General features: G+C 42.5%; 1 protein-coding gene and 1 long non-coding RNA gene across 7 annotated transcripts in view; both read right to left on the bottom strand.

Moving 5' to 3' along the window:
- The window catches only part of LOC309702112, a 42,589-nt gene extending 34,876 nt beyond the window's left edge, over nucleotides 1-7,713 (bottom strand). The window contains exons 1-2 of one of the 2 annotated variants that reach the window (XR_014275381.1): nucleotides 7,669-7,713; nucleotides 7,236-7,279 (exon numbers count right to left, since the gene is read on the bottom strand). This is a non-coding gene — a long non-coding RNA (uncharacterized lncRNA). The remainder of the gene's footprint in view (nucleotides 1-7,235; nucleotides 7,280-7,668) is intronic. The other variant, XR_014275382.1, reaches the window with a different exon arrangement.
- Nucleotides 7,714-14,038: 6,325 nt separating this feature from the next.
- Nucleotides 14,039-27,572, bottom strand: part of dnah2 (dynein, axonemal, heavy chain 2) — a 65,041-nt gene continuing 51,507 nt past the window's right edge. For all 5 annotated transcript variants that reach the window (XM_082526394.1, XM_082526393.1, XM_082526397.1 and 2 more), the window contains 9 exons: nucleotides 27,282-27,473; nucleotides 26,636-26,820; nucleotides 25,786-26,014; nucleotides 24,701-24,852; nucleotides 23,151-23,265; nucleotides 15,911-16,087; nucleotides 15,567-15,641; nucleotides 14,546-14,696; nucleotides 14,039-14,361 (listed from right to left, as the gene is read on the bottom strand). In XM_082526394.1, coding sequence (XP_082382520.1) covers nucleotides 14,207-14,361; nucleotides 14,546-14,696; nucleotides 15,567-15,641; nucleotides 15,911-16,087; nucleotides 23,151-23,265; nucleotides 24,701-24,852; nucleotides 25,786-26,014; nucleotides 26,636-26,820; nucleotides 27,282-27,473 — 1,431 coding nt within the window. In that variant the 3' untranslated portion in view covers nucleotides 14,039-14,206. The remainder of the gene's footprint in view (nucleotides 14,362-14,545; nucleotides 14,697-15,566; nucleotides 15,642-15,910; nucleotides 16,088-23,150; nucleotides 23,266-24,700; nucleotides 24,853-25,785; nucleotides 26,015-26,635; nucleotides 26,821-27,281; nucleotides 27,474-27,572) is intronic.

Below are 27,572 nucleotides of genomic sequence, written 5' to 3'. Positions count from 1 at the left end.
CAGAAACAACTTGAGGAACAAGTCAAAGAGGCCAGCGCATGGACCTGAACTCCGAAACAATCTGGATCCACATCCAATCAAGCATCCGTGGAATGCACTGGAACGAACCGTATCCACAGACTCCCGCTCCGCAACCCACAGGATCTGAAGAGATCCGCTCTCAATCTGCAGGTGCCAGATACCACAGGACAACCCCAGAGGTCCTGTGTCCATCCCACAGTGACCGATGTATATTATTGTAAGTCCTAACCAAACTAGCAAAAATTACTAGAACCTGTAAAGCTCTAACCACAGAGGATATTTCAGCTGTGTGTTTCGACTGACCACATACACTCACATTTTAAGTCAATCCAGTTATCTGAACTAGTGACATGAGAGCCAGAGTTTTTCTTGTACTCTCCATCCATAAACAGGCTATTTTCCTCCGTTTCACTCATTTAACTACAGCGATTGTGTTTACAGCTGTGCAAGAACTCAATAAAGTGCCTAAATGGAAAAGGAGAGAGAGAACTGACGGTATATATATTTAGGCCACGCCTTCTGGGCAGAGATGGTGTGAGTATTTTGTTTTTTATGTCTTTTTGTCACATATCACATTATAATGTAGAAAGAGATCAAAGACTGAAAATTTCTGCAGGGTAAAGGTGGACGCACCACCTTTCTCGGTGTAAACCCAAAAGTCAAGACAGAACATGTATAAACAAACGGCTTCAAGCTCCAGCTTCACATCTCGTCTATAGGATCCCTCTCCATCCTAGCTCCTGTCGCTCCGTCTCTCCTCCTCTACACCCTCACTCTCTCCCTTTGCTGGCCTCTCGCACACAAAGGCAGGGGGAGACAGAGGTGGAGGATGGAGGGAGGGGAAGGGAAGGGAAGGGAAGAGAAGGCACAAAGGACTGGGAGCTGTGGGCTTGCCCTGGGGAAAGGGAGGGTGAGGGGGGGTATATGTGGGGTAACAGGGGGTCAAAGGGGGGCCACAGAGGGGTGGGGTGGGGGGGTAGATAGTGGAGCTGGGGGTGGGGAGAAACCTGAGAGGCAGAAAGCCAAAACAGGAGCTGGGTGAGAAAGATGGGGAGACGACGGTGGGAAGGGAGGGTCTGAGGGTGAGAGAGCACAACACAAGAAAGCTTATAGCTGCAGTGATTTCTCCCCCACTTTGAAGGGGGTTGGCAGTGGATTTGTTCGAGAAAGGGATTTGGTTTGGGAGAGTCAGAAGAAGCTAGGATTTGATGAGATTTACACTTTTTCTTCAACAGGAATGCACAGCCACCATCTACTAAAGCTTGTGTAAGCGTTTTAGCCACATGTCTTTGGGCTTTTTTAGGCAGAGACCGTCTCCATATTCTGCCCTGAGTTTTTCAAGGCAGCAACAAAAGCTACAGCCAAGTTTTTCCTCAAGTCCTCACAAACAGACAAATGTGTCCTTTCCCCCCCCCCCCCTAGACAACACAACAAATGATCAGATGCTAAAAATCCAATTAAAGTTCTCACGTTGCGTGTGGCTCAGCTATCAAGGTTTATTATAGTGGGAGACAAGCCAAGTTCAAGATGTCCAACAGAGAGTGATATAAAAAAAACACCATATTCAGCATCAACATGAGTGCAGGTGTTTATTGGTCATGTACACTTTTAAAGGCGACTGTCTGCCAGTGAACTTTGTGTGACTGCAGCCATTATGATTTCGCCAATAACAACAAATTGCACTTCATAAAAGGATCCGACAAGTATGCTCTAGAGCACAGATAAGCAATTGATTTTCCCAAGGAGGTAAACTGGGACTGTGGTAGCACCGATATGCTGAAATCACTTCAGCTTAGTGGTGCAGCTCAATTCATATGAAGACATGTGATGTTTCGCTGTATAAATGAAACTGAATTTAATTCTGCCTACTATTAATTTTATGTCTTTATAAGCTTATCTGCATCGTCCTACAAAATAGCCCCAGTTTTTTATTTGTTGCCACTTGGGAAAATTAATTAGCACCTCTGACAAATCAAGCTAACTTCAAAATACTGAAATGAAATAAGCTAGTCGATGATACTTGTCTTGTCCGTGCAGTGTTCTTCTACCAAACATTTCTCTTTCAGAAGTCTTCAACGTTGAACTCAAGGGCAAGGAAACAAATAAAGCACACGCAAGGTTACGATATTAGAAATAAATCAGTATTGTTGTTTATGCTATGACGCCGTCTCTCCCTCGGTTACAATATTAGATTTAACGTCCCTCATTTGCATTTTGTCAAACGTCCTGCAGCACCCCGAGAGAGCGCCTGCTACTGTCTGTGTAGTTATTGGTCTTTCAGGCTGCAATCACACAGGCCTAGAGAGCAGTCACTGATCATCTGGCAAACACTGGTCATGAGGATAAAATGTGTGTTTCCCAAGCGGATGGAGAGAGGATGCTGGAGGTAATGGCAATTGTTGTGAAAACAACCACTAAAGCTCCAGTCATGCAGGCCTAGAGACTGGTGAATGACTCCCTACTAGCCACTGGTGGTAAATCTCAAAAAGGTAAAACACAAACCAGCAAGAAATACACGCTACCTGTAACATGAAAGCTGTTTGTGTCGCACTTTTCACAGTTTTTCTACCATTTGTAGAGCAGTTGTGTTTGTAGTCACGCTTTTCTTGCAAATTATGGGCATTTTTGGAAATCTGCTAGCAATGAAAGCAATCGACAGGTTTTACCTGCCAGAACCACTCTGGGAATACTCATTTTTACTTAGCAACCAGGGGTTGCCAACCAGTCTCAAGCCCTTTATAACTGAGGCCTCAGATGTGTGTTTTGGAGGTCAATTATGATTTATAATAACAAATTACAGATCCTAATTTGTTTTGAAAGTAAGAAAGACCAAGAAAACTACAGGCTTTTATCTTAATTAGTTTTTGAAATATTCATGTTCAAACATCACCTCAGATTTGTGTGAAAAAAAGGCCCGAAAGTGAAATTTTATATTGAGCAGCAAATATGGATACATGTAGCTAGAAATCTATAGCACTCATAGCTATGTTTTAACTGTGCATAACTCAGAGACGGTTGAACAGAAAACTTTGAGCTGGAGTGGCCCAGGGCAGACTTTCCCCAGTTTTAAAACATGAATTTTAAGGCATTTTGTAACTGTAACTGTATAATGTCTTGTATTTTTATTGATATTACACTGGTCAGTTGCAGAAAAAGTAAAGTTGAAGGTAATCAAACCACACATAAGCACAAAACTGTCTAATAATCACACATCTAGTTACTTTCCTCAGCAGCTCTCCTCATTTGTAGCTTTGTTTGTGTGCAGCTGTTGTATTGCAGCACCTACCCCACGTAATTCTTTTTAAAAAACTAGTGCAACCCTCCCCATATTGCCTCCATTTGCTTAAATTACCACAACCTCACACTAATCTTGCACCGTCTAACCACCCCTAACTGCCTAAAAGAAAAAACACTGCGGGGGATCAGACGCAGGTGCACACATTAACACAAACACCAACAGACGTTCAAGTATTTAAGTAGCTGGCCTATTAAACGTGTAGTAACGCAGACACGCAAATATGGAGCCTACCACCGGAGAATTGTGACGGTTGCGAAATGCGGGCCAAAACAACAAGCCTGGCAGTGAAGGAGAGGCATCTTTTGGCTCTGTCACCCTCTACACACACAAACACAAATAACAACACAGCCTAAAAAAGAGTTCACACACACACAAACCCAGTGCCCTCTTTTCACATGAGCGTTATATAACCCAGCAGGCAGAGGAACACTTGGTTTCATCACATCTTTATCTCGACTTCCACTGTGAGATTTCTCTCCGTTCGTTCTTTTCCCCTTCAGTCTCTTGTAGTAAAAGAAATACGATTTTTCCCTCTCTCTCTGCCAGCTGTTATTTAAAAGCATTAAACAGCTTTGATGCTGTAAACGTGTGTGTTTAATGTGCTTTATGCAGCAGCAAAACGCCCTCGTAGACCTCCAGGAAGTGGATGATGTCAGCTCCACCTCTACGGTTCTTCCCTACACCACTCCTCCCTCAATGACACTGCTGATGATGACAGGAGGAGGAGGAGGATGAGAACAACGACGATGAAGAGGAGTCTCTCCCCCTCCCTTTACTTCCTGTCCTCCTCCTCCTCACCCACTGCTTCCTGTTGTCCTACCCCCGGGCATCCTGACTCAGCTCTCACCACCTCTCTTCCTCTATATCCTGCCTCACAGTCTGCTCTCCCTTGAACCAGAAGCATCGTTTCGTTTCAGTTTCATCCCAGTTGAAGTTAAATTAAACATGTTTAATTTAACATGTCTGTGCTGGGCCACTCATATGTGGATTGCACGTGTTTGCTTGTGTTTAAAAGAAAGAAGCGGAGGAGTACGATGGTGGTGAAAAGATGCCAAATCCCAGCGTCTGTGTCCACAGACAGCATTTTCTTTTTGTGCCCATGACCTTAAATTCAAACCGCTTATTGTTGCTAGGTTACAAAAGCCTTCTTCGTCAGAGTATTTTCAATTATTTACAGCGGTGATACTCCAAAAGGACAGTAAACGCATATCAAAGGCCAACCGCCTCTTTTTTTTTTTTTTTCATTTTGATTGGTTGGTGAGAGAAAAGTGAAAGTGATGAATGCAGGTGGAAGAAAATACATTACAGGCCTGTGGACACGAGCCTTTGATAGGCCTACCCTAAACCCAGTATCAGACAGTCACCTGCTGCATAAAGGATGGAGCTGAGTAGTAAAAGCAGCATTTTTCCAAGCCTATCCAACTGAAATGTCTGTTATTCACCTCACTTTATAAGCATTTCTTTTTTCTAATGTGTACATATCTGAGCCGTCATTCCTGTTCAAATTAAATTTGTGGCTTATTCCACTCCATCAGCGTCTGCAGGGCTGCGCTTTTATGGTGCACTCTCTCTGTGGGGTTGCAGCCGAACATGTGCCACTCATCTACCAGGTCTTAAACTAGATCCCTGTCCAAATAAACCATCTGGCAAAACTGGTCCCAGGTGCTCCATGTGGAATTGTTTCACTTACAATGGGCCAAAAAGTGGAGAGGGTGCTGCCAAGCTCTATAAGTCAAGCGTGGTGACATCATCATAGCGTTAGATTTATTATTGCTATTTGGAGGTGGCTCTCTTGGACTCAAACCAACACTAAGAGGGGGGGATTCACACAAAAGGCTGTCAGTCACGCCGAAACTGGGCCTGGGCCACAGTACGCTTTCAGCCTTACTCCACATACAGCACCCAGCCTGTTCCTCTGGGGCTTGTATAACAGTCAAACAACTTGGCGTGAAAAAAGACGCATAAACTGGAAGGACGTAAAGAAAGAATGTTATAATAAAATAATCAGAAATACCAGGCTGTCGTGCACTCACGCTCGATCTCATATCATCCTGTTAGTGTTGTTCCTGGATCAACAAAACTAATGTTGGTTCAACACTGCAAGTGACCAATCACAGTGCAGTGCCGTCACACTTTTGCAACGTGGAAACGCTGTGACACCACGCAGCAAACCGTAAACCTAACCCCATAACCGTAACCCTCACCACAATCACATCCTAACCCCGACCCTAAACACTCCCTGTTTGGGTTTTTTCCTGAGTGGACATCAGCAGGTTTTTATCCCCCAAAAAACCTATGACATCATAACAATGTGATTGGTCAGGTCTAACGTTAATCCTGGACAAGCCTTATTATGTTGATACAGGAACAACACCAACACAAGCGTATCAGATAGACCTGCAGTCACTATGGATGGAATTTCACAAGATAGTACAACTGCATCTGATACACGGTCATCCTCAGGAAGGTGACCAAACGTACCAAAAACAATACAGCAAATAAAAAGACGACTGCGAGGCTTTCACCTTTTTTACAGCGGCAGGGTGCCGGTGCCAAAACTCTAACTCCAGTACTGCACCACATAACTGCTGGGCCCAAAATTCAAACCACCGACGTTATTATCTACGCAAGGGGCAAGTGCAAGAGTCCCAGAGTCTGGCAGCCATGGTTATCTTGGAACTGAAAAAACGTCTGCTGGAGATGCTAAACCTGTTAAAATAAAGCAGTAAAACAGAGCTGGCTCTACATCAGCACCACAATATTCATCACTTTTGCACATGTCACACATTTCCAACTAAGTACACGTGAATCTGCACAGGTATACAGCAGCACAATCTCCCCGACTATCAAGTCCTAAGTGACGACACTGAAAACAAAAACTACTAAAAAAACATCTTCTGATCGTCTAGATGTTATATTTGACTGCTTCTCTGGTTCTGCACATGCGGTGTCAGCTACCTGTCGCAAACCACAATCTGCTTAATTCACACAGGTTGATCCATTCATGGTTTGATTCTTATACAGCAGTAATCTCTGCATTTCCTTGGTTAGTAATCTCTGCAGTTTGACTAACCTTCTTGACACCACTCTGGGTTTGACGCTGCGATGCTGTTTCTTATTTGAACTACAAACCTTCCTGTCTCGCTTCCTTCTCCGAGGCTCTTGCAGCTATACTTTGCTCAGCATGTACGTGCACGTGCGTGTGCGAGAATAACGGCCTTAAGCAAGGCTGCGTGTAATGTGTAGTGAATTCATGTTTCTAATGGATCAGATTCATTGCCAGCTATAAATGCATGCAATAAAGCAGAGCTGGCCGAATCACAAAAAACACTGCAGGTGTGTGAGGCTTGGCGAGCATGTGTGCATTTGTCCCTAGATGAGTGGGGGTGTTTGAGAGGTATGCTAGAGAGTGTTTCAAGTGTGAAAATGAAACAGAACTGGTGCAGGGTTAGGTGCGTGTACACCTAAATAATGGTGTTACATCTGTAAAACAGAGAAGCTTACGTGTGCATGGCTCTAGCCTGGGCCCCAACCATGACAGTGGTGAGAACGGCAAACAGAGAAAGATTTATATCAGTAAAATAGCAGAACTACATTTTTTTCTCTGCCTGGTACACGCCTCGTAAATGCAGGCGAACAGCAGGGCAGAACAGAGAAGAAAACCTTTAAATGTATGGAAGTTAAAGCGTATTCAAGGTCACTTAGCCTCTGGTTCAGCCTATGTAAGTAATACACATGCAAAACAATAGCCGACTACAACGTAAAATCTCTAGTGGAAGACAGACAAACAGAACACAGAGAGGTTTCCATCATGGCTAAACGGTTTACTCATGCACATCCCATTTGTCACTGCGGAGCTGGCAGGTAGAGCTAGCGCTGGTAGTTCAGGCTCTGGGTAAAAGGTGAAAGGTCTTACCTGAGCAGGTGGACACTTGCAGAGGCCAGGTGCAGACTGCCTCCCTGCAGGAGAAAACATGCCGATAAAATCAATGGATCTGATGAGAATCTGTCCAATTACTCAAAAAATTTGATACTAGTATAGATCAGAGCAGTATTTCTGTTAAGAGCCTTCTCAGATACCAATCAATGTTAGTGCTGTTGATAGTTTGATAGAACATAGTGCAGAATAATTTTAAAGCGGGTTATAAGTCAGATACTATGAACAAATACTGGGTGAATATTAGAGTCTTTTTAGTCTATAAAAGTGACTATTAAAATATTTTTGGAAGTTTGGAATAATCAAAAACTGCATGTGGCAGCAGTGTTTTAGAAACTGCTCTTAATTGCAATAACCATGCATAAAACTATTAGGTGTCTATGAGCATCCTTCATCACTAAGGCGTGTTTACCATTTCCATGCTGTGGGGCTGATGCACTTGCTCATTCTTGCCTGCAGTGTAGCCAGCCAAACTCATGGCCTCAGTCGGGCGCCGGCGGCTCTTTAAACAGGTCGCGACAAGGCTTAGCCATGCTCCTCACTTTGTCCCTGTGAACAGGAGAGGTATACATAGATCAGTTAGTGACAGACATCTACACAGCAGCATTTTAACACAGTGATTCAGAGAGGCCTATCTGCCTTTCCAACACTAAAGTCAGGGAAATTAGCAGATGTTATTAAAGCCCATAAATAGTAAGACCTGGACTGAAAGTGTGGCACCATCTAGAGGTAAAAACACGCTCTTACATTTCACCAATTTGTCCAAAAAATAGCTTGGAACAGCAAAGTCCATACAGAAAGTGACAGATGATGAAACTGATTGCAACTTGTGGTTACTAAATTGGTAAATGGTTGCCCAGATTTGGAGGAAGACTCACTCACATCCACTTTGGATTGCAAAACTAATGCAGAGGTGACCTTTCTACAAACAGTCACAGTATGACTTGGACTGACTGCAGTCACGCTCAGAAAGGCTGTCGAATGTTTCATAAATAAGTGTGCGCTGATATATTAATGAGGACAGACTGCCAACATGAGGAGACTCAGCTGACTGCCAGTTGGTTGTATTCTGGTTATATTCCTACAGAACAGGAAGGTTGCAGAGCACAAATGTAATTGTTAAATATGAATTTTTGTCCATGTAGATGTCGACAGATATGTGATTTTCAATGATTTATCACAGTCAATTATCAGAAACAGACTCCATGTAATTGCAAACTTGATCCAATTCAATGGCAGACCGATAGCAGACGTATGGCAACATTTATAGCAGGTTTTAAAGTGACGTAACTCCTTGAATAAAAACAAATCGACTGACCAAGTTTAACTCTGAGGATATCATTTGCTGTTTAAAAGGGGATAAATCACAATATATGATTTGCAATACTTGGGATATTGTAAAATGTTAAAAATTGCATCCGGGGGTGTGTGGTGATTCCCACCTCTAATACCCTCTCTAATGCATTGCATTGTGGGAGTTAATATTTAAACCTAATTTAAATTCAATTCAATAGAAACAAAACAACACTGTGTTTTATATTGTAAGGTAAAGACTCACAATAAAACAGAGAAAGCCCGAGCAATCAGACGATCCCCTATGAGCAAGCACTTGGCAACAGTGGGAAGGAAAAACCCTTTTAACAGGAAGAAACCTCCAGCAGAACCGAGCTCAGGGGCAGCCAGACATCTGATTGGCAGTGAAGGGAGGAAGACGGGACAAAGACACGCTGAGGAAAAGAGCAAAAAATAATAATAACTGATGATTAAATGCAGAGTGGGGTGTAAGCACATAGTGAATGAAACAGAGTTATTATATTTTTGTATTTTCTTATTAGTTTTTATTTCATTTTCTTTTTAATTTTTGTGTTTAATTCAGTTTAGTTTCAGTTAGTTCTCAAAGTGGGTTTTCTTTTTTTCAGTTTAATTTATTGTTTGGACAATAGGTTTAGTCTTTTTTAATTATTATTGTATTTATGGTAAGCAGTGACTCACAGTCTCACAGACATAAAAGTTTAGACTCATATTGAGTTTTAAATTTTAGTTTACTTTTAGTTAACTACAATAACCTTGGCGTGAAAAAGAACAGTGAAAACTCAGTGCATCATGGGATTTAAAGTCGTAAAAGTGTAGCATCATACAAATAGAGACATTATTTCCCATGCGGGTTTCCAAGGAGAAAAAGGGGCTGATGTTAGTTGTGGGGGAAAAAACATTTTTACAACATTTTTTAAAATATGGTTTTAGGAGAAAAAAAGAATATTTTTTTCCTTAAAAAAAATAAAATGAACTATTTTTAGACTGTTTTTAGTCTTTACGTCAGAGTTGTTCGCATCCAAGCTAGCATCAACATCTACAGTTATTGAGGCTAAATAGTGTAACAAGACACCAATCTGGAAGTTAACTTAAACTGAACCGAGTCCCCATATTTAAACAAAATAACAACAACAATGATAAACATGTTCGGTTGGTTTAACACAGCCGAGCCTGCCTGCTTCAGGAGGCTTCATTACAGACAACAGCAGATCCCTGGGTGACCTTTGTTCGCCTCGCTGTATGCAAACAGTCATAGCTGAGGTCCTGTCACGCAAATATATTCATTTCCATACGGACATAAAAGTAACCTACTCGAAGGTGAAGCTCTGTCCTGGGTTGCCCTCCAGTGGCGGAGTACCCAAAGTGCTAGAGGAACAACAGGGAGAGGGGTGGAGACAAAAAAAATCCAAGGGGAAGAAAATTCAAACGCTCTTCCTGGTAAAGAACCCGCCACAACTTCACCACATGACATCTCAGAAAGAAAATGCGACACTCCTTCTGCCGACACCAACGAGCCCCCCCCCATTTCATTCAGCTGGCTCTTATCAGCCCCCCCTCTCCCGTACTAATGTCCAAAACACATCCCAGTGACGCGCTGCATTTCACACCCACGGACACGCTCCGTGGTCTTTTTCCTTACATTTGCAAATGTGTTAACGGAAATCGGCACACGGCGATTGCGACATCACCAACTCCAGACGTACCTTCCTGTAAACTCTGCCTTCCTTACCGTAGAAAACATGACATCACCAACTTTAGTTTGTATATGAAATTGGGTCTTTCTTTTTTTTTTCTAACGCAGCTGTCTGCAACATAAAAAAGGGGAAAAAACGCAACAAATCAGCAACAACATCGAAACTTCTCCACCTTTATCACTGCAAACTTGGAGCGGTGCAGCCTATTGCTCTACAAGCAATTACATAATACCATCAAATTGTGTCCTTATGGTTAAAAAAAAAAAGAAGGACACGTGAGGCTACTACAGACCCCACAGAAATTCCGCCTTTCTGCTGTGCAACATTTTCAGTTTGCTGGACTCATTTTCTAGAAGCAGCTCACATTTTTTTTTACAAGGTTAACGAAAGAGGACATTGTAGTTCAGGTTGTTTTCAATGGAGTCTCACCCCCCTACAATTAGGTATAAGGCCAGCATGCCTGACAGAGGTACGGAGAGCTTACCTTCTGTGTGTGATCCAAAACGTGCTGGGGAGGTGCCGCGCTGACTCTGGCTGTGAAAACAGTGGAAAATCTGCAAAGTAGCCCATCTCCTTCCACGGCCACGGGATGACGCAGACCTCTAAAAGCCCTCTCATCTCCCCCACTGACGAAAAATAAAATACTAAGCCTTTCCATTCAACGTCCGTAATAACGCGTTTAGGCGCAAATTATGACACGGGGAAGCACTGCGCACGCAGAGATCGCAGATCCCCCTCCCCGCCCCCCTCCGGCACAGAAAATGTGGATGCGTTCGCCCATGGGCAAGGCATGACGAACACACTCATCAGTGATGTTGCATCTTCACAGTCATATCGCGTTTCTTTTTCCTTCATCTGAACACCATCGGGTTAAGAAAAAAATCGCAAGCTGGTGAAGCCTTAAAAAAAAGCCTCAAAGACAGCGGGGGGGGGGGGGGGGGGGGGGGGTTGCGATGGGGAACGGACTCCCCCCCGCCAACAATCATCCAGAAAGCGCTGCTGATATCCGTCTCATGGACAGCAACGGTGCGAGTGATCCGAGCAGGGAGTGCGTAAAGAAATTGCGCAGTTTTTATTCCATTGAAACGGAGACTCTTTCCCTTCTGTCCCCGCTGAAAGGCTCTTTCCCTTCCTCCTCCCTCCCTCCGCTCCCTTTCTCTCTCCTTCTCTCTCTTCCCTCATGCAGGTTTATTTTCAGTGGAAGAGTCTTGGACATTAACTGCCCCGCCTCCATAGTCACTGGCAAACACACTGTACAACTTGCCCAAATTCCACTATTAACTACTATTCGATCGCGAACAACCGAGCCGCAAGTTCCCGCCCCCCTCCTCCCCTCTCCTCTCGTAAGCATTTGGTTCAAGAGTCCAGCTCTCAGCTGGGTGAAGAGTTGCTGGAACCGAATGGGGCCCAAAGAGCCACTCGTAGTTGTAATCTTGTCAGGTGCCTTACACTTCCCAAGAAACGGAAAAGTTGCGCGCAAGCATGCCGGGAAATCAAATGAGCTCAAGGCGAAGTCAAATAAAGCCAACTGAGATCGGGTTGGCTCTCAGGAGTTCTTGAGCTGTTGTCAGGGCTTCTCCAAACGCAGACAAGCAACAGTCTGTGTTCAAGAGCGAGACGTGTGATTAAACACTTCCCTTCCTTGTCGTCTAAAAAGAGTTCACAAAAAGGTGGATCCTGGATCCTGTTTTCACCCGCGCTGAATAAATGCTCCCAACATTTCTTCAAAGTGTTTTCAATTTAAGGGGATGGGCAGATGGAAAAGGTGTCTTCTTAATCAATACTCCCTTCCAAGAACATTGCCTCTAAAATCCACTGTGGTGATGCAGTGTCACCAGGTCTCGCGAGGAAGATGAGCAATATAATCTGAATCCCTGTCTGCGCACATCGCGTCAGTGAGGAGGGTTAATTAGTACCACTTGTACAGTGTTTCTAAAACAACTCCACAGCCCATCAACATTCAAGTTTACTTCAGCTTAAGCTCTCATCCAAAAAACAAAAAGAAAAACCCACCTCCCAAGCCTGATATTTGTTACAATCAGGATGGAGAATCAGCCAATTTGAATTTGAATTCCATGTGCTCACCCCTCCATCTCCCACCCAACTAGAGACCACCAATGCGCGCACGCACACACACACACACACACACACACACACACACACACAGACCTAGGTCTGATAAAGAGGCTCTTAAACCTCGAGGAAGTCTGTGTTGGTCTTTGAGGGGGACAGTCCTTAATTCTGAATACAACCTTGAACTCAGCTTCCCCCCGCCCCCTCACTGGTTCCCCCTCTCTCATTACTGGAATCATTCTTCCTCCCAGCTTACTTTCTCCTGGGTCCCTTCTCTTGTTTTTCTCGCCCTCCCTTTCAGGAGTTTGGGCCGAGTCCTTTTCCAGTGGGGAAGTCCGGGGCTTCTCCCTCTCTCTCCCTCTCACAGCGCTGACTGACTCCAAACGTCTTGTCTGTGAAGCTTCATTAGAATTCATTTGTTTGAATGGGTTCATTTCTCCTTCACCCACTGCCCCCCCTCTCCTCCCCTTGTTTTTCCAAGCTCGGGAGACATGCATATTAGCATAAAAATGTCCTCTGCCTCACCTTGAGTAACTGCATTGTTTTCTTGCTTTTTATTTTTTTTACACCCTGGACACGTTTCTGCATACGTGCATGCAAAAACAAGACAAATTTAATTTCTTGCACATTTCTATCAACATTATTTTAGTCTAAAGGTTGTAAAACGAACGCAATTGCTTCATATTTTCATGACTGTTAGAGCACTAAGTGTGAAAAAACCAAGAAGGAATATATTATGACCTCCTCATAAACACTGGAAATATGCAGTGGAAAATATGTGAAGCATTTAGTACTACATTCACATATACACAGCCCGCTTAAGCCAATAACACAAACCATTCTAATCTGCACTAACCATTAAAATAAATTTGCGGGGTATGTGGAGGAATGGGGTCAAATCTTCCACTTAATAACTGTTCAAACCTCCTTTAGCAGAAAAGACAAAGGAGGATCGGACCTGCACAATGTTCAGAACAAACTCTGAACCATTACTTTATTCAAGACTGCTTCAGCAGGCCCACATTGTCGTGGTGTCTGGTGTTTCACAGCCTCTATATTGTGATAAACATACTATACAGTAAGACCTTCCAAACGTGGGGTCATCAGGTCACTTTGAGCTTCAGGTGGAGGATAGCCACTCTGGCCATGGCGGGGTAACAATAGCCCATTAGCCTTTTATGGCTGAGGGGTCAAAAGGGCTTCTTTACCTTTTTTTTTTTGCCAATTTTGGATATACAGCTGAATAAAAACAGCCACTATTCCTTCCAATCATGCTATTCTGCTCATGCACTTATAGACCAGACCTGTCTACTTTTTAAAAACGCATAAAATAGATGTAATAGCTCATCATGTTACCAAGGAATCCACTGAGCACACAGTCAAACGCTTACGTGACCCAACAGTCACTTGATCCAGATGCTACAAAGAAGTAGGTTTCCAGTAAGCGCCGATACCTCACAGTCGGAGATTTCCTGTGCATGTGTATGTAGACGGTGGTGTGTTAATGTGTGTGTTTCAGCAGGGTAAGAGGGGGTCAGCATGGAAAGACTGATGGAGGTCTGTGGAGAGGAGTGCACAGTCGGTCATTTTAAGAGCAGAGAGAAGAAAAAGGTAAAAAAAAGAAATAAGAGAAGGAGAGCTTCCAGAAATGTGTCTGACCTGCTTCAAAGAGTCAAAGAACGAGTCGAGCTCAGGTGTAAAATCCTACTTTATATAGAATTCACTTTACTGTAGAACTCACATTTGAAATCATTTCAGTCACAAAAACAGATGATAAAATAATTAAATAAGAACTACTACACAATGAATACCTGAACCTTGCACAGAAACAACGTTTTACAGTCAGTGTGTGCGTGATTGTTAAAGCCTTCAGTTGTCCAGGCTCATGAGAAGAGCAGTTCCTCTCTTGATCCAGTGCTCTGGAGTCACAGCTCCAGATTTAAGTTCAACGCCCACAACAAAAGACGCTCGGCCTGCCCCACCAGCACGCACCGGGTAGTAGTAACACGGACACAGGTACGTACCTTCACACAGAGACACACAACTGAGTCAGTGAAACCACAAAGCAGGACAGAGAACAAAAACAAGAATCCAAACTAAGTGATTTATGGATGAACATAATAATACAGGTGACAAAAAACCACATGAAAATAAATAAAGTGGAACATAAAAAAAAGTTTGTGAAACGAAGTAAGGAATTTCACTCACTCTTGGCCATCTTCTTGCGGTTTTCCACTGGTTTGAAGTGGATGGTGGGTATAGGACAGACCATCTGCATGGGTTTAGCTTCCACCAAACAGGAGTTGTTCTTGTCCCAACCCGCTCCCTCTAAATACAAACCTCTGACGAAGACTCCGTCCTGGAGGGGCCAAAGAGACAGGTATGGAAGGCCATGAGCAGGAAAACGTGGAAAAAACATGGATTATAAATAGGTAAAGGGGAGGGGGAGTGATATAAACACTCGCTTGGAGGTGACTTCTTGCATTAAAGAAAACATGACTAACAGCTCTGCCAAGGAATTAGATAATGAAATGAGGAGAGGAAAGAAGAGGGAAGAGGAGAGCTGCAGAAAGAAAGATGGATGGCAAGAGGTGGTGGTGTTTGGGTGGCGGGGGTTACGGAGAAGCTAGAGTAGAGGCAGAGAAAGAAGAATAAGAATAAAACAAGGGTGGCTCAGAAAGGAGGTGAATGGGAAGCAGTAGGTCATGAGAGAGAGAACATGGGAACACAAGAGTGGTACAGAGAGGATAGGAAAAAGGAGGGTGTGAAGGAGGAGAACAGAAAGGGGAGGCGGGGGAGAAACGGGAGAAAAAAATCATTTGGACAGAAGGAAAAAGAGTCAAAGCTAAAAAAAAAATGAGGGAAAACATCAAGTTAAGAAATGATAGAAGTGCAGACTGGCACTGAAAAATCAAAGAGAGAGAAAAGAGATCAGGGATAGAAATTAAATAATTACAATGTAAGAAAATATGACCAATCAAAACATTTTACATGATCTATAAAAACACCCAAACATCTACACGTGAGTGTATTTGAGGGATGAAAATAGAGATGCTGCTTTGAATGAAAATAGATTGTTCTGGGAAAAACACAGCCAGTGTCTGAGTGAAGATGAAAGATGTGATGTAAAGCTGTAATGACAGCTGAAAGCTAATGGATCAGAAAAAGTAGCCCGGCGGCAGATTAGTGTCATTTTCTATACAATTTTAAGAAATACAATGTGTCTCACCTTTGGTGGGTAAAGGAGCTTGCTGTCATCTACAGTGGACACTATAAACTCCCAGGACAGCATGTCTACTGATATCTGCAGGGACACACAATAGAGTAGTTTTCATCAAATAAACACTGCGCAGCAAGCAAAGTAGGGTGTCTATATTATGTGTATTTTATGTGGTGTGAAATTTAATCTTCGCTGTTTAATCTTCAGTTTTGGAATCACGATTCACTGGGTTCAGCTCACAAAACAGTCTGTTAAAATAAGCTGAGACACTCAAAAATATATGGCCATCAATCACAAAGTGAGCGGGATTACATAACCGTCTCCTGTGCGCATGTGGTTGTGTGAATGCTCACGTTGCGTTGTCGAGCTGATGACTGCAGAACAGCAGTGAGGAAACCGTTGGGAAAGGTGAAACCGGACAGCCAGAACAAGTTGGGGGGCTGGGTCGTCTGTGCCCAGCGTGCAAACTGATCGACTCGCTGGCAAAGATCCCTAGTCCACGCTGCCAGGGGTTTCAGTGAGGGGTATGCCTAGAGGAGAGGGTGGGTGTGAGAGACGATGAGTGAGACGTGGAAAATCTACAACCATTTCATGCTTCCAGCTGTTGGCAGCTACTCAAAACAGGAACAAGTTCTGTTCAGTGCAGTCACACTGAGCACTGATGGCCTGTAGGTCTCATTAGCACACGAAACTGAACTGGTGAGTGAGAATTGAGAGGAAATGTACAAGGATGTCTCAGCATGCTGGCATCTTCAAATCTCAACAGGAAAACCTTTACTTGCTTTGACTGATTTGATAATACATAAAGACTCGCTGGGATCTAAAAATAACTGACCAAAGCATAAAAGTGATTGTGATAATTGGTTTTATTATCGAATACATAAAAAGTAAGTAACAATGACCTGTTCTCATTTTCAACTCCACATATTTCTTATTAATCACTTTGCATGATTCACAATTCTAAATAATCACTGTTTCTCTTACACTGCAGCCCCTCGGTTCATCCTCTGTCTGAAACAAGCTGTTTTATCTCCCTCAACCCTCCTTTAGACTGGCTGCCCCTCACAAAGCCACGGGTGGCTGGGCCTCCTGTGTTCACAGCTAGAGCTGTATGCCTGAAACGGCTCTATTATGGAACAAGAGCGCCACCTCCTCAGAAGTAGGAATTAGTGGTTGCATGGTGATTGGTTTGATTTTGATTTCTTTGCATTTGGAGACCGACTACAAGTAGTTGCAGCCACTAACTCCATTAACTCCAACCCACAGTGTTACTGGAGGCCAAGCTAATGCCATCCACGGTAAGCATCTGGCTAGACATCGTGTTTCTAAGCTTTTCAGGGCCGAGTACAATAACCTCAGTTTAATCTGCATTTAGAAGCAGAAAATTTCAAGTCATCCAGGTCTTTATGTCTTTAAGACATTCCTGCAGTTTAACTAATTGGTGTGTGTTATCTGGCTTCATGGACAGATAGAGCTGGGTGTCATCTGCATAGCAGTGAAAATTTATGCTATGTCTTTTGATGATAATGCCCAAGAGAAGCATGTATAATGTAAACAGAATTGGTCCTAGCACTGAACCCTGTGGAACTCCATAATTAACCTCAGTGTGTGAAGAGGACTCTCCATTTACATGTACAAACTGGAGTCTATTAGATAGATATGATACAAACCACTGCAGTGCAGTACCTGTAATACCTACAGCATGTTCTAATCGCTCTAGGATCCTAGGATCCTAGGATCCTAGAAACCTAGGATCACTGGACTAAATGACTACAGACCCGTGGCTCTGACATCTGTGGTCATGAAGTCATTTGAGCGCCTAGTTCTCTCCCATCTCAAGACCCTCACGGCCCCCCTCCTGGACCCCCTGCAGTTTGCATATAGAGCCAACAGGTCTGTAGACGACGCCATCAACATGGCTCTACACTTCATCCTGCAGCATCTGGACTCCCCAGGAACCTACGCCAGGATCCTGTTTGTGGACTTCAGCTCTGCCTTCAACACCATCCTTCCAGACCATCTCCGAGGCAAGCTTTCCCAGATGAATGTGCCTGATCCCATCTGCCGGTGGATCACTGACTTCCTGACGGACAGGAAGCAGCACGTGAGGCTGGGAAAGAATGTCTCGGACTCCCGGACCATCAGCACCGGCTCCCCTCAGGGCTGTGTTCTTTCTCCTCTGCTCTTCTCCCTGTACACCAACTGCTGCACCTCCACCCACCAGTCTGTCAAGCTAATCAAGTTCGCAGACGACACCACCGTCATTGGGCTCATCTCGGACGGGGATGAGTCTGCCTACAGGAGGAGGTTGAACGTTTGGGTCCTGGTGCAGCCACAACAACCTGGTGCTGAATGCCCAGAAGACAGTGGAGATTATTGTGGACTTCAGGAAGCACAAAGCCCCACTCCCCACCATCATCCTGACTGACACCCCCATCACCTCTGTGGACTCATTCCGCTTCCTGGGTACCACCATCACCCAGGATCTGAAGTGGGGACCACCATCACCTCCGTCATCAAGAAAGCCCAGCAGAGGATGTACTTCCTGAGGCAGCTGAAGAAATTCAACCTGCCAACACGGACGATGATGCAATTCTACACTGCAATCATCGAGTCCATCCTCACCTCCTCCATCACCGTGTGGTACGCTGGAGCCACTATCAGGGACAAACAGAGACTGCAGCGTGTTGTGCGCTCTGCTGAGAAGGTGATTGGCTGCAGACTCCCATCTCTGCAGGACCTGTACACCTCCAGGACACTGCGGCGTGCAGCCCGGATCTCAGCTGACCCTTCTCACCCTGGACACAGTCTGTTTGACCTGCTCCCCTCAGGCAGGAGGCTCCGGTCCATTCGCACCAGAACCTCTCGCCATAAGAACAGTTTCTTCCCCTCTGCTGTTGGACACATGAACAATAACCATATGACTGTTCCCACCACTAACACATGACCCTACGCTGTGTCACTGCATCATTTCATGTTTGGCACTGATCACCACCTGCACTCATGTATATATCTTTCTACGTAGCACTCATAATTCTTATTCTCATGTATATATCTCATGTATATCTCATGCACATATCTTTCTTTCTACATAGCACTTTAATTCTTATTGTCTGCACTGAAGCACCGCAGCAATTTCCTAATGTTGTAAACCTCAACATCTGGCAATAAACCCATTCTGATTCTGATTCTCTAATAGGATATTATGGTCGACAGTATCGAACGCTGCACTGAGGTCTAGCAGGACAAGCACAGAGATGAGTCCACTGTCAGAGGCCATAAGAAGATCATTTGTAACCTTCACTAAAGCTGTTTCTGTGCTGTGATGAGCTCTGAAACCTGACTGAAACTCTTCAAATAAACCATTCCTCTGCAGATGATCAGTTAGCTGTTTGACAACTACCCTTTCAAGGATTTTTGATATGAAAGGAAGGTTGGAGATTGGCCTATAATTAGCTAAGACTGCTGGGTCTAGAGATGGCTTTTTGAGTAAAGGTTTAACTATAGCTAGCTTGAAGGCCTGTGGTACATAGCCGATTATTAGAGATAGGTTGATCATATTTAAGATTGAAGCATTCATTAATTAATTAATTCAAATTTTATTTGTGAAGAAATTCATAAAGTCATTACTAGTTAATGTTGAAGGAATTGTTGGCTCAACAGAGCTCTGACTTCTTATCAGCCTGGCTACAGAGCTGAAGAGAAACCTGGGGTTGTTCTTATTTTCTTCAGTCGGTGACGAGTAGTAAGATGTTCCAGCTTTACAGAGAGCTTTTTTTAATAGAGCATCAAATTGGCTTTCCAGGCTAAATAATGATTTTCTAAATTAGAGAGACACCATTTCCTCTTCAGCTTATGAGTTATCTGCTTTAAGGTACACATTTGAGAGTTATACCAGTGAGTCATGTACTTAGAGGAGCTACATTATCTAGAGTTGTACACAGTGAAGAAGTAGAGATATTAACAAGATGATCAACATCAGTAGTGTTAAGCTGCTCTGCACCGTCTTGGCGCAAGGCGTTGAGGAAGATAACAATGGATGAATTATATACTTAAACTTAGTTACAGCGCTTTCAGAAAGACATCTACTGTGATGAAATCCATTTGCCACTGCTGTGTAGTCGATTATTGTAACGTTACTGGGAAATCATTAGACAAAAGAGGGTTTTCAGAGTCTACATGGATGTTAAAGTTACTCACCCACAATAATTATTTTATCTGAGCTGAGCTCTAAATCACAGAAAAAGTCTGAGAATTCAGAAAGTCTGAGTAAGGCGGACGATAGATAACAACTGGTTTTCCAGTTTTCCAGCTAGGGTGGACAAGTCAGGCTTTCAAATGAATGTAAACTCTGCACAAGGCCTTTGGTTGATTACCAAGCTGGAGTGGACGATTTCTGCCACAAACCCCACCTGCGCTTCGATGATTCTAACAATTAGTATAACTCAGGGGCGTTGATTTCATCATACTGTAACCAATCAATTTGTTGATTAATGATTAAACTAAAAAAATAAACTATAACAATAACAATAAAAAGAGCTATATCCATTTTTCTGCAATCAAACCTCAAGTGCAACCAAACCTGGTCACCATCTTTGAAGGAATCATTTTAAAGACATCATGGCCTTAATATTTGAAACTATGATTTTGTTTAATGTGAGCATCCACAATTTTATATACGACAGAAAATAAGGAAAAGCAGAACAGACGAACTGTTCCTGCATTAGTCATATCCCCTCATATCTGTTTTTTTCAGTAGCTTATCAGTCATCTTATCTGCAGTAACATCAAACACAATGTGAAATACCAAACACAGCTTTACAAACAAAAATATCTGTATAATGAAAGGCGTGTCACGTATAAATTAATGCCTCAGATCCAAAGAATAAATGCTCGCGAACCACTTTTTCTGTCAGTCTACTCACTGATTTAAAAACCTTTTACTCAAAAGCAACAATTACAACAATGGGTTAGTGTGACAGACTCCGTCACAGTTCTCTATAATTTCAGAGAGTGAAAATAATCAAAACACGTGTGTTAGCTGTAACAGTAAAGATATAGCTGGGAAATGGCTCGTGCCTAGTAACTTTCCAAAACAATAAATATCAGCATGACTTAGTAATTCTCCATTTCAGAGGAACTAGCTATTAAACCTTTCAGCATTGTCACTGACGTTAAAGCCGCCATATCTGCCAAGAAGGGCTGTCATAGAGTAAAAAGACCAAACAGATGCCTAGGTTGAAGATGGGTGTAATAATTTCACTGTACAATACCATCTTAGCAACACTGATAAGCATCAATCTTATTGATATATGTTTCCCGTTGGCCCTCACGTTCACAGACGAGCTAAATGCTTTCAAAATGTAGGCTTCATGTCTGGAAAGCCACCAAGCCTTTATTGACAATATACAATTTAATGATTAATTTAAGATGTCTCTTAGGCGCACACACATTCATTATATGGTCGTCGCACATACGCACACAAATACAGGCAAAGGCTTGTGAGGAAACCAGATACAAAATGGCCGGAGACAGAGAGGCAGGCAGGCCAAAATTAAAGCCATGAGTCTGAGAGCTCAGAACTAATGACAGGCTGCTATGCCAAGGAGGGGCGGAGAAGAGAGGGATGGAGGGACGGAGGGATAAATAAGCAGGACACTCTTTGAGGGGCTGTAGTTGCTGCCTGGATCAGATGAAGCGTGACGAGAAAGAAAGAGAGCAGAATGGAGGTAATACTTCCAACATATAAACAGGAATGAGATACAGACGATGAAGAATGGAGGTGGACAATGACTGAACTAGTGCACAAAATGAGAGCAGGAGGAAAAAGAGTAAGCCACAACTGAAGTGAAAAGACCAAGAGATGAATAAAAAGCCTGGAATGGGAAGAAATATAAGGAGAGTCGTCAGGTTTACAAGTGATCAGCAGAACAGAGGCGTTCAGCTGGAGGCAACAACTCTAATAGCTATCCAATACTCCTATAAAAGGAAATAGATACACACACTCGCACAGACACATACGGTATATTGAGCTGTATTAAGCTCCTGGCTAGAGCACAATGAGCTCAGGGTCTTTTTAGGAAAGTGGAGCAGGCCTTGGAAGGTTTACTTTGCTTATTACACTACGATTAGTTCACAGACACTGGCTTTGTTTGGCTGCTGAAGCCCGAGGTATGCTCCACCTGACTAACAGCCTCTCACAAATACACCCATGAGCAAAAACACATACATGCATACATACATGCTTTTCATCCACAGCTCTAAGTCAGACACTTGAATATAAACATGAACTGCCCTTACTGACCCTTGTCAGTGGACACACACAAACACACTCTAAACACACACACCGACACTCCCTTGTAGTCAGAAGCCTTTCCAGCCTCTTGACCTGGGCTGACAGCACCCTGTGTTCTCTCCCCACTGTAAAGAGTCCAGTGATAATGAAGCCAGAATGGAGCATTTGGACAGAATCACAGCTGGAATACAGCCAGAGCCACACTGAGCCCATCTGTGTGTGTGTGTGTGTGTGTGTGTGTGTGTGTGTGTGTGTGTGTGTGTGTGTGTGTGGACAGACCAGACAATAAATGTATGTCTGCGTAGCCAGGCAGGGTGATGGATAAATACACATTTAATAACAGACCAGTGAGTGAGCACAGAGTCAGGCATGCAGCTGTTTCAGTGGCTCAAAGCAGATTAGATCCGTGCTGATCGGATCACAATCACAGGGATCAATATGTGATATGAGTGCAGAGCAGACATCTGAAGGGCCTCTGTCAAGCAGCAACACACCAAAGGAATCTGTGGTAACTATCTCAGGGAGAGGAAGGCTTAAAATGCAGATTAAATCAGAATATGTAATGGAAAAATAAACACAGCGCTCTGTCAGTATTGAAACATTATCTGCGACCCTTATTCAGAAATGCTTGGTCAGTGCTTGATTATACAGTACAGCACGGCCAAACCAAAGAAAAGTTACATTTCTCTTCACAGTATGCCTTTAATCACGCATTCTGTTACTCCTTTTCAGTTTTACTTCAGTTCTGATTCAGCAAAATCTTCTTTGGCTTTTCATGTGCGCCCAATTTTCCAATAAGTAGCTTTCTCAGCACTATTGATCTTAGCAGTCCATCCTCGTTGTAGTCTGTCTGTCAACTTTATGAAGTAAGATAATCAGAAAGTACCACATGCAGTTTCACATCTGTCATGACTTAGAACGTGTGCTTCACACATAGGACGTGTGAGTGCATCGATTTATTTTTAAACAGTGAGAAGCGGCCTCATGCAGCTGAGAAAAGATAACCAGTGAATGCACAGTGGAGCATATTTGGGTTAATGTTTTTGTAACCTCAATGAACTTCTAGCCTAGAAGTCTAATCTCATAACAGGTCTTTGCATTTCTACAACCCCCAAAAAACGGACCCACAGTTGAAGAAAAGTGCATTTGATAATCTACAGTGTTCTTGTTGAGCTAGCAGAGACATATACAGAAGAATACATCTGCATAAGGAGACAGACCCAAGAAGGATCAGTAAAGGATCATAACTATCCTGCACTGGTAGCTGTAATAAACTGTGTGCACGTGTGTGTTTGCACCTTCTCCCACAGCGATGGTACACGGGCATCATGGATACAGTTGAAGATCTCCTCCAAGCTGGGTGACATCACTACTAAGCCTTTGATCCCTTTCTCCAGTTCCACCAGAGATGATCTAAAACACAAACATACACAGTTACAGTAAAACTGTGTCAACTGTGACAAAATGTGTAAAACATTTGATTGATAGGTGTTTAGCAGTAACTAGCATTGAGCCTTTTGAAATTACTCTTCGTCTTGCACATAAGCACAAGAGCAGGATGGTGAAATCCAAACTGCGTCTAGGACAGAAACAACCGCGCTGTAATACTAACGCAGCTTCAGCTGGGAAAGCTGCAGTGACAGCATGCTAACACAAAGCTAGCCAAGAACCTAGACTGATGTTAAAGCTGAGCGCATGCTGAACCCAACTCAGCACGCAGAGCCTGAACTTTAGCAGGTAACAAAAGGAGTGATAAGAAGTCAGGCTTGCAGCGTTGTAGCATCCATTTCTATCTGTCTACAGTAGAATCACTTTAAGTTGTCTTTGGCTGGTTTTCAACTTTGCTTTGTGTTGTTGGCTTCGTGTTTATATGCAAACACTAAAAGAAAGATGCCCCTGAGTCCTCATTAGGATTTGTGCGGGTACATGTAACTGTCATCTAAGGTTTATTTTGTTAACTGGTAATTATTCTGTAAATTGATCTGAAATGCATCGTCTCATAATGACAAAGCAATGTAATGAGTAACGTAATTAATTACTTTTTCTGGTGAGTAATCACGTAATGTACTTTATGTTACTTTTAAGACAAGTAACGAGTAATGTGTAATACATGACTTTTCTTTGGAATAACGGCCCCAGCACTGCCTAAAACACATCTAGGATTATTAGCGCTCTGCGACAAGACCACACCATGTTATACTTAAGTTATTCTATCAAGTGCACAACTTTCTGTTATTGATTTGTCTTTAATAACACTGGTAAATGGACTGATACCTATACAGCACTTTTGTACTCAACCACATTTATATTGCACTTCATTCTATGTGCTTTACTACTTCCCACTGCTTAACTGTTCCACATAGACTGACTCACACTGATGCATGCATCAGGAATTTAGGATTAGTACGCCTTAGCTCCTGAGCCACAACATTAAGTTAAAAATAGAAATAAATAGCATTGTTATATAACTTAAAAAAATATGAATAGCTGACCCAACCATAAATATGAATTTCTGCTTTTTTAATTTCTGTTATTGTCTTCAAACTGGTACAGAGGCTAATTGGAAGGAGTGAAAATCAAAAAAATCAAACACGTGAGAAAAAGCACTTTTGTTAGCAGGGTCTGAATTATTCAGTGAAAATAAAGTGCAATTATTCAGCTGTGAAACTGCACAATTTTAGCCTCAGATTTGTTTTTCTACCTGATGGCATATGACACCTACATTTAACTCATTTGAAACTGTAGATTTACACATCAAGGTACAATAAAACAGACACACACACACACACACACACACACACACACACACACACACACACACACACACACACACACACAGAGTTCATACTTAATGGTGCTCAGCAGAGAGTTGTATCTCTGGATCTCTTGCAGCAAGACCACATTAAGAGGTGAAGGGTTGTCCAACAAGAGGGTTCTCGTGCCCTCGCATTCAATGTATTTTGGGATCTTTACACGAACATCTGTCAACAGCTCTAATACCTAGAAACACAAATAAAGCAGATATAACAGGTTCATTCCCAGTAGTAAAATACACACTCCAGGAGAACCAATATAAAAGTGGTGATAATGAGATTTTACCAATTAGACTGTTCACACTACTATAAAACTACAGCATTTAAAGCACAGAGACAAACTGCCAATACCTCCAAGAAGGATCCTAAGAGATAATGTGCCTTTAACTTGACTTTAAACAAAGCAGAAATAATAAACAGAGCTATATCTGAAAGCAAATCCATGCACGGGTGATTAGATATAATCAGATCCATCAACATTCAAAAGCAGCAGCTAAGTGGGACCAGCATGTGGGACTTGTGTTAGAAGCAATTTAAAGTTGTGATAAATGCTCTGATCTTGATCTTGCACCACAACAGCACTCTGCTAATAACTAACAGAACAGTTTTTTTTAAATTTAATTTATTAAAAACAACAAAACCCAAATAAACAGTATAATGTCCTAATAACACACAGTTTCAGTTTTATAGAATACAAACCTTCTGAGTCCTTTCCTTAAACTTCAGGGTGAAGCATAAGCCATAAAGCACAGATTCCCAGATCTGTATCTTATTACACTGATGACTGTTAGCCAGTGTTATGTAACTATATGGATGTCTAAGCATTGCTGGGAAGAAATCTGTCAAATATGGCTGTCTGGAGTCACGCAGACAGCCTTTTTCAAGCAATTACTAACCATTAACTGGAAAAAAGAACATTACATTTCCCACGTTCTACTACACATACTTTTAAAGAGAGATGATGCCATTCAGGCTATACGGCCCAGTACACTGATTAACTGTTAAGCCCAGCGTTAAAAAACAAAACAAAAACAAAACAAAACAACTTTATTCAATATGCACATTATTACATTTTGTAGTTTCATCCCTGTTCTCTCCTCCCAACTTGTTTCACCCTCACCTTATCTTCTCTACTACCCCCAGCAGCAGTCTTGCTGGTAACCTGGGGCTGCAGGGAGAGCAGGGTGTCAAACACTGTCTTAGTCTCAGCGATCTGGCTTGCAATGTCAGCATTAGGGTGCTGGCCAAATAGTTCTGGATGCTCTGTGGATGGCATCCTGTCGATATATTCCTTGTATAAAGCCTGGGAACCGTCACGGGGGATGTAATAGTTGGTTAAAGTTGATAACCTGACAGAGAAAAAGGGGTTAATAATTATATATATATATATATATTATATAAAATGCCCATCAGCATAATAACAGTGCAAAAAAGACAACATCATCATAATACATATGATAAGATTAAGTGTTCTGTTGGGAGCAGCAACATGAAGTGGTAGTAATTTCCTGTGCTTCAGATTGCCTCAACACATTAGCAAACAATCGTTCTACAACTACTCCTGCGTGAATGGAGCACTGAAGGTTTGTATTCTAAGCCTCAAAGATTTCACTTGATATTTATCTAAGGGGAAATCTGAGTCTTTGGGTAGAAATGATAGAAACACACGATTTGTGAAGCCAGTAAATAAACAGAGTAAGAGATCTTGACAGCACTCGGTGTATCTGCTTTTCTTAAGAAGTGATGACCTTGCTGTCCTCTTGGTGGTGCTAGCACTCTGTGAGCAAAAAGGTGCTTCAGAAAGTCTCAGTTTGAAGCAACAGTTTGCATCAAATATGGGAAATGTTTAGGCATCGGTACTTCTGCAAAAGTGCTTTTGTTTACCAAAACATATTTAAATTATTAGCACAGTGCACTGGTTTGAAGCAGTTACTAGTATACTTGCATTAGCACACTGAATAATATCTTACTTGAAGAATGGCTGGTTTATGACAGCGTCACAGAAGTAGTCATTGATGTATGTGGTCAGAAGACGTCTGTCCCAGTCATCGGTGACGTGACCTCCATAGTTGACCCCAGCAATGAGGTACTTGAGTGCATCCCAGGGAATCTCCTCATAATCATTCAGGTACAGACTGAGTAGTTTCTCACTCACCTGGGAAGTATTAAGACAAAGAGCTTAACAGACTGGGTTTGAAATCTGACACAACACATCAAGGACAAGTGCAAAACTCTCTGGAGCAGAAAGAAAAAAGAAATGTTAATGAATCAGTCTCACACACCTGAACTAAGTTCTTGTGATTTGCATTTTGTTGTACTTTTGTTTACTACATTATTGTTCTCTGACACAGGAGAGCATCGTGTTGTTAGGAAAATAAAATCAACTACCTGCATACTTATTATTAATTACTCTAAATTAATGTGTTGTCTTTAATAAAGACACACGTACATTTATCCTAATCAATCAATCTTTTTCTTTACATACAAAACCATGTGATCTTCACTACATCAATCAGCAGATGTAAACACAAACATTATTACTGCACTAAACATTTGTTTTTCTGTCCTTTCCAATAGCTGTCACAGTTTTTTTCCTGTATCAAATGAATCTCTCACCTCAAAGTCAGAATCATTAAAGCCATACACAATGTTCCAGCCCATCTGTAGAAACTTCTTCCTTTCCAGAAGGATGCTGTGGAAAAAGCAGAGGGAGAAGAGGAGCTTCCTGTAGAACGCGGGTTTATTGCAGCTGTTGAATTGAGCTTCTGTCACCAGCTGGTAAAGACGCTTCATGTTGGCTTTAACACCCTGAGAATGAGAACGGGAAGTGTTAAGAGTTTAGAGCTTATAGTTTCAGTTACGTGTAGCGTGTATGTAGTGACAAGTAAAACTCACACATACAAGAAT

This window comes from Aulonocara stuartgranti (genome assembly GCF_965226115.1).
Source record: "Aulonocara stuartgranti genome assembly, chromosome: 3".
Lineage (NCBI taxonomy): Eukaryota > Metazoa > Chordata > Actinopteri > Cichliformes > Cichlidae > Aulonocara > Aulonocara stuartgranti.
The sequence above is the reverse complement of the archived record's forward strand: the minus strand, read 5'-3'. Positions and strand labels throughout refer to the sequence as shown.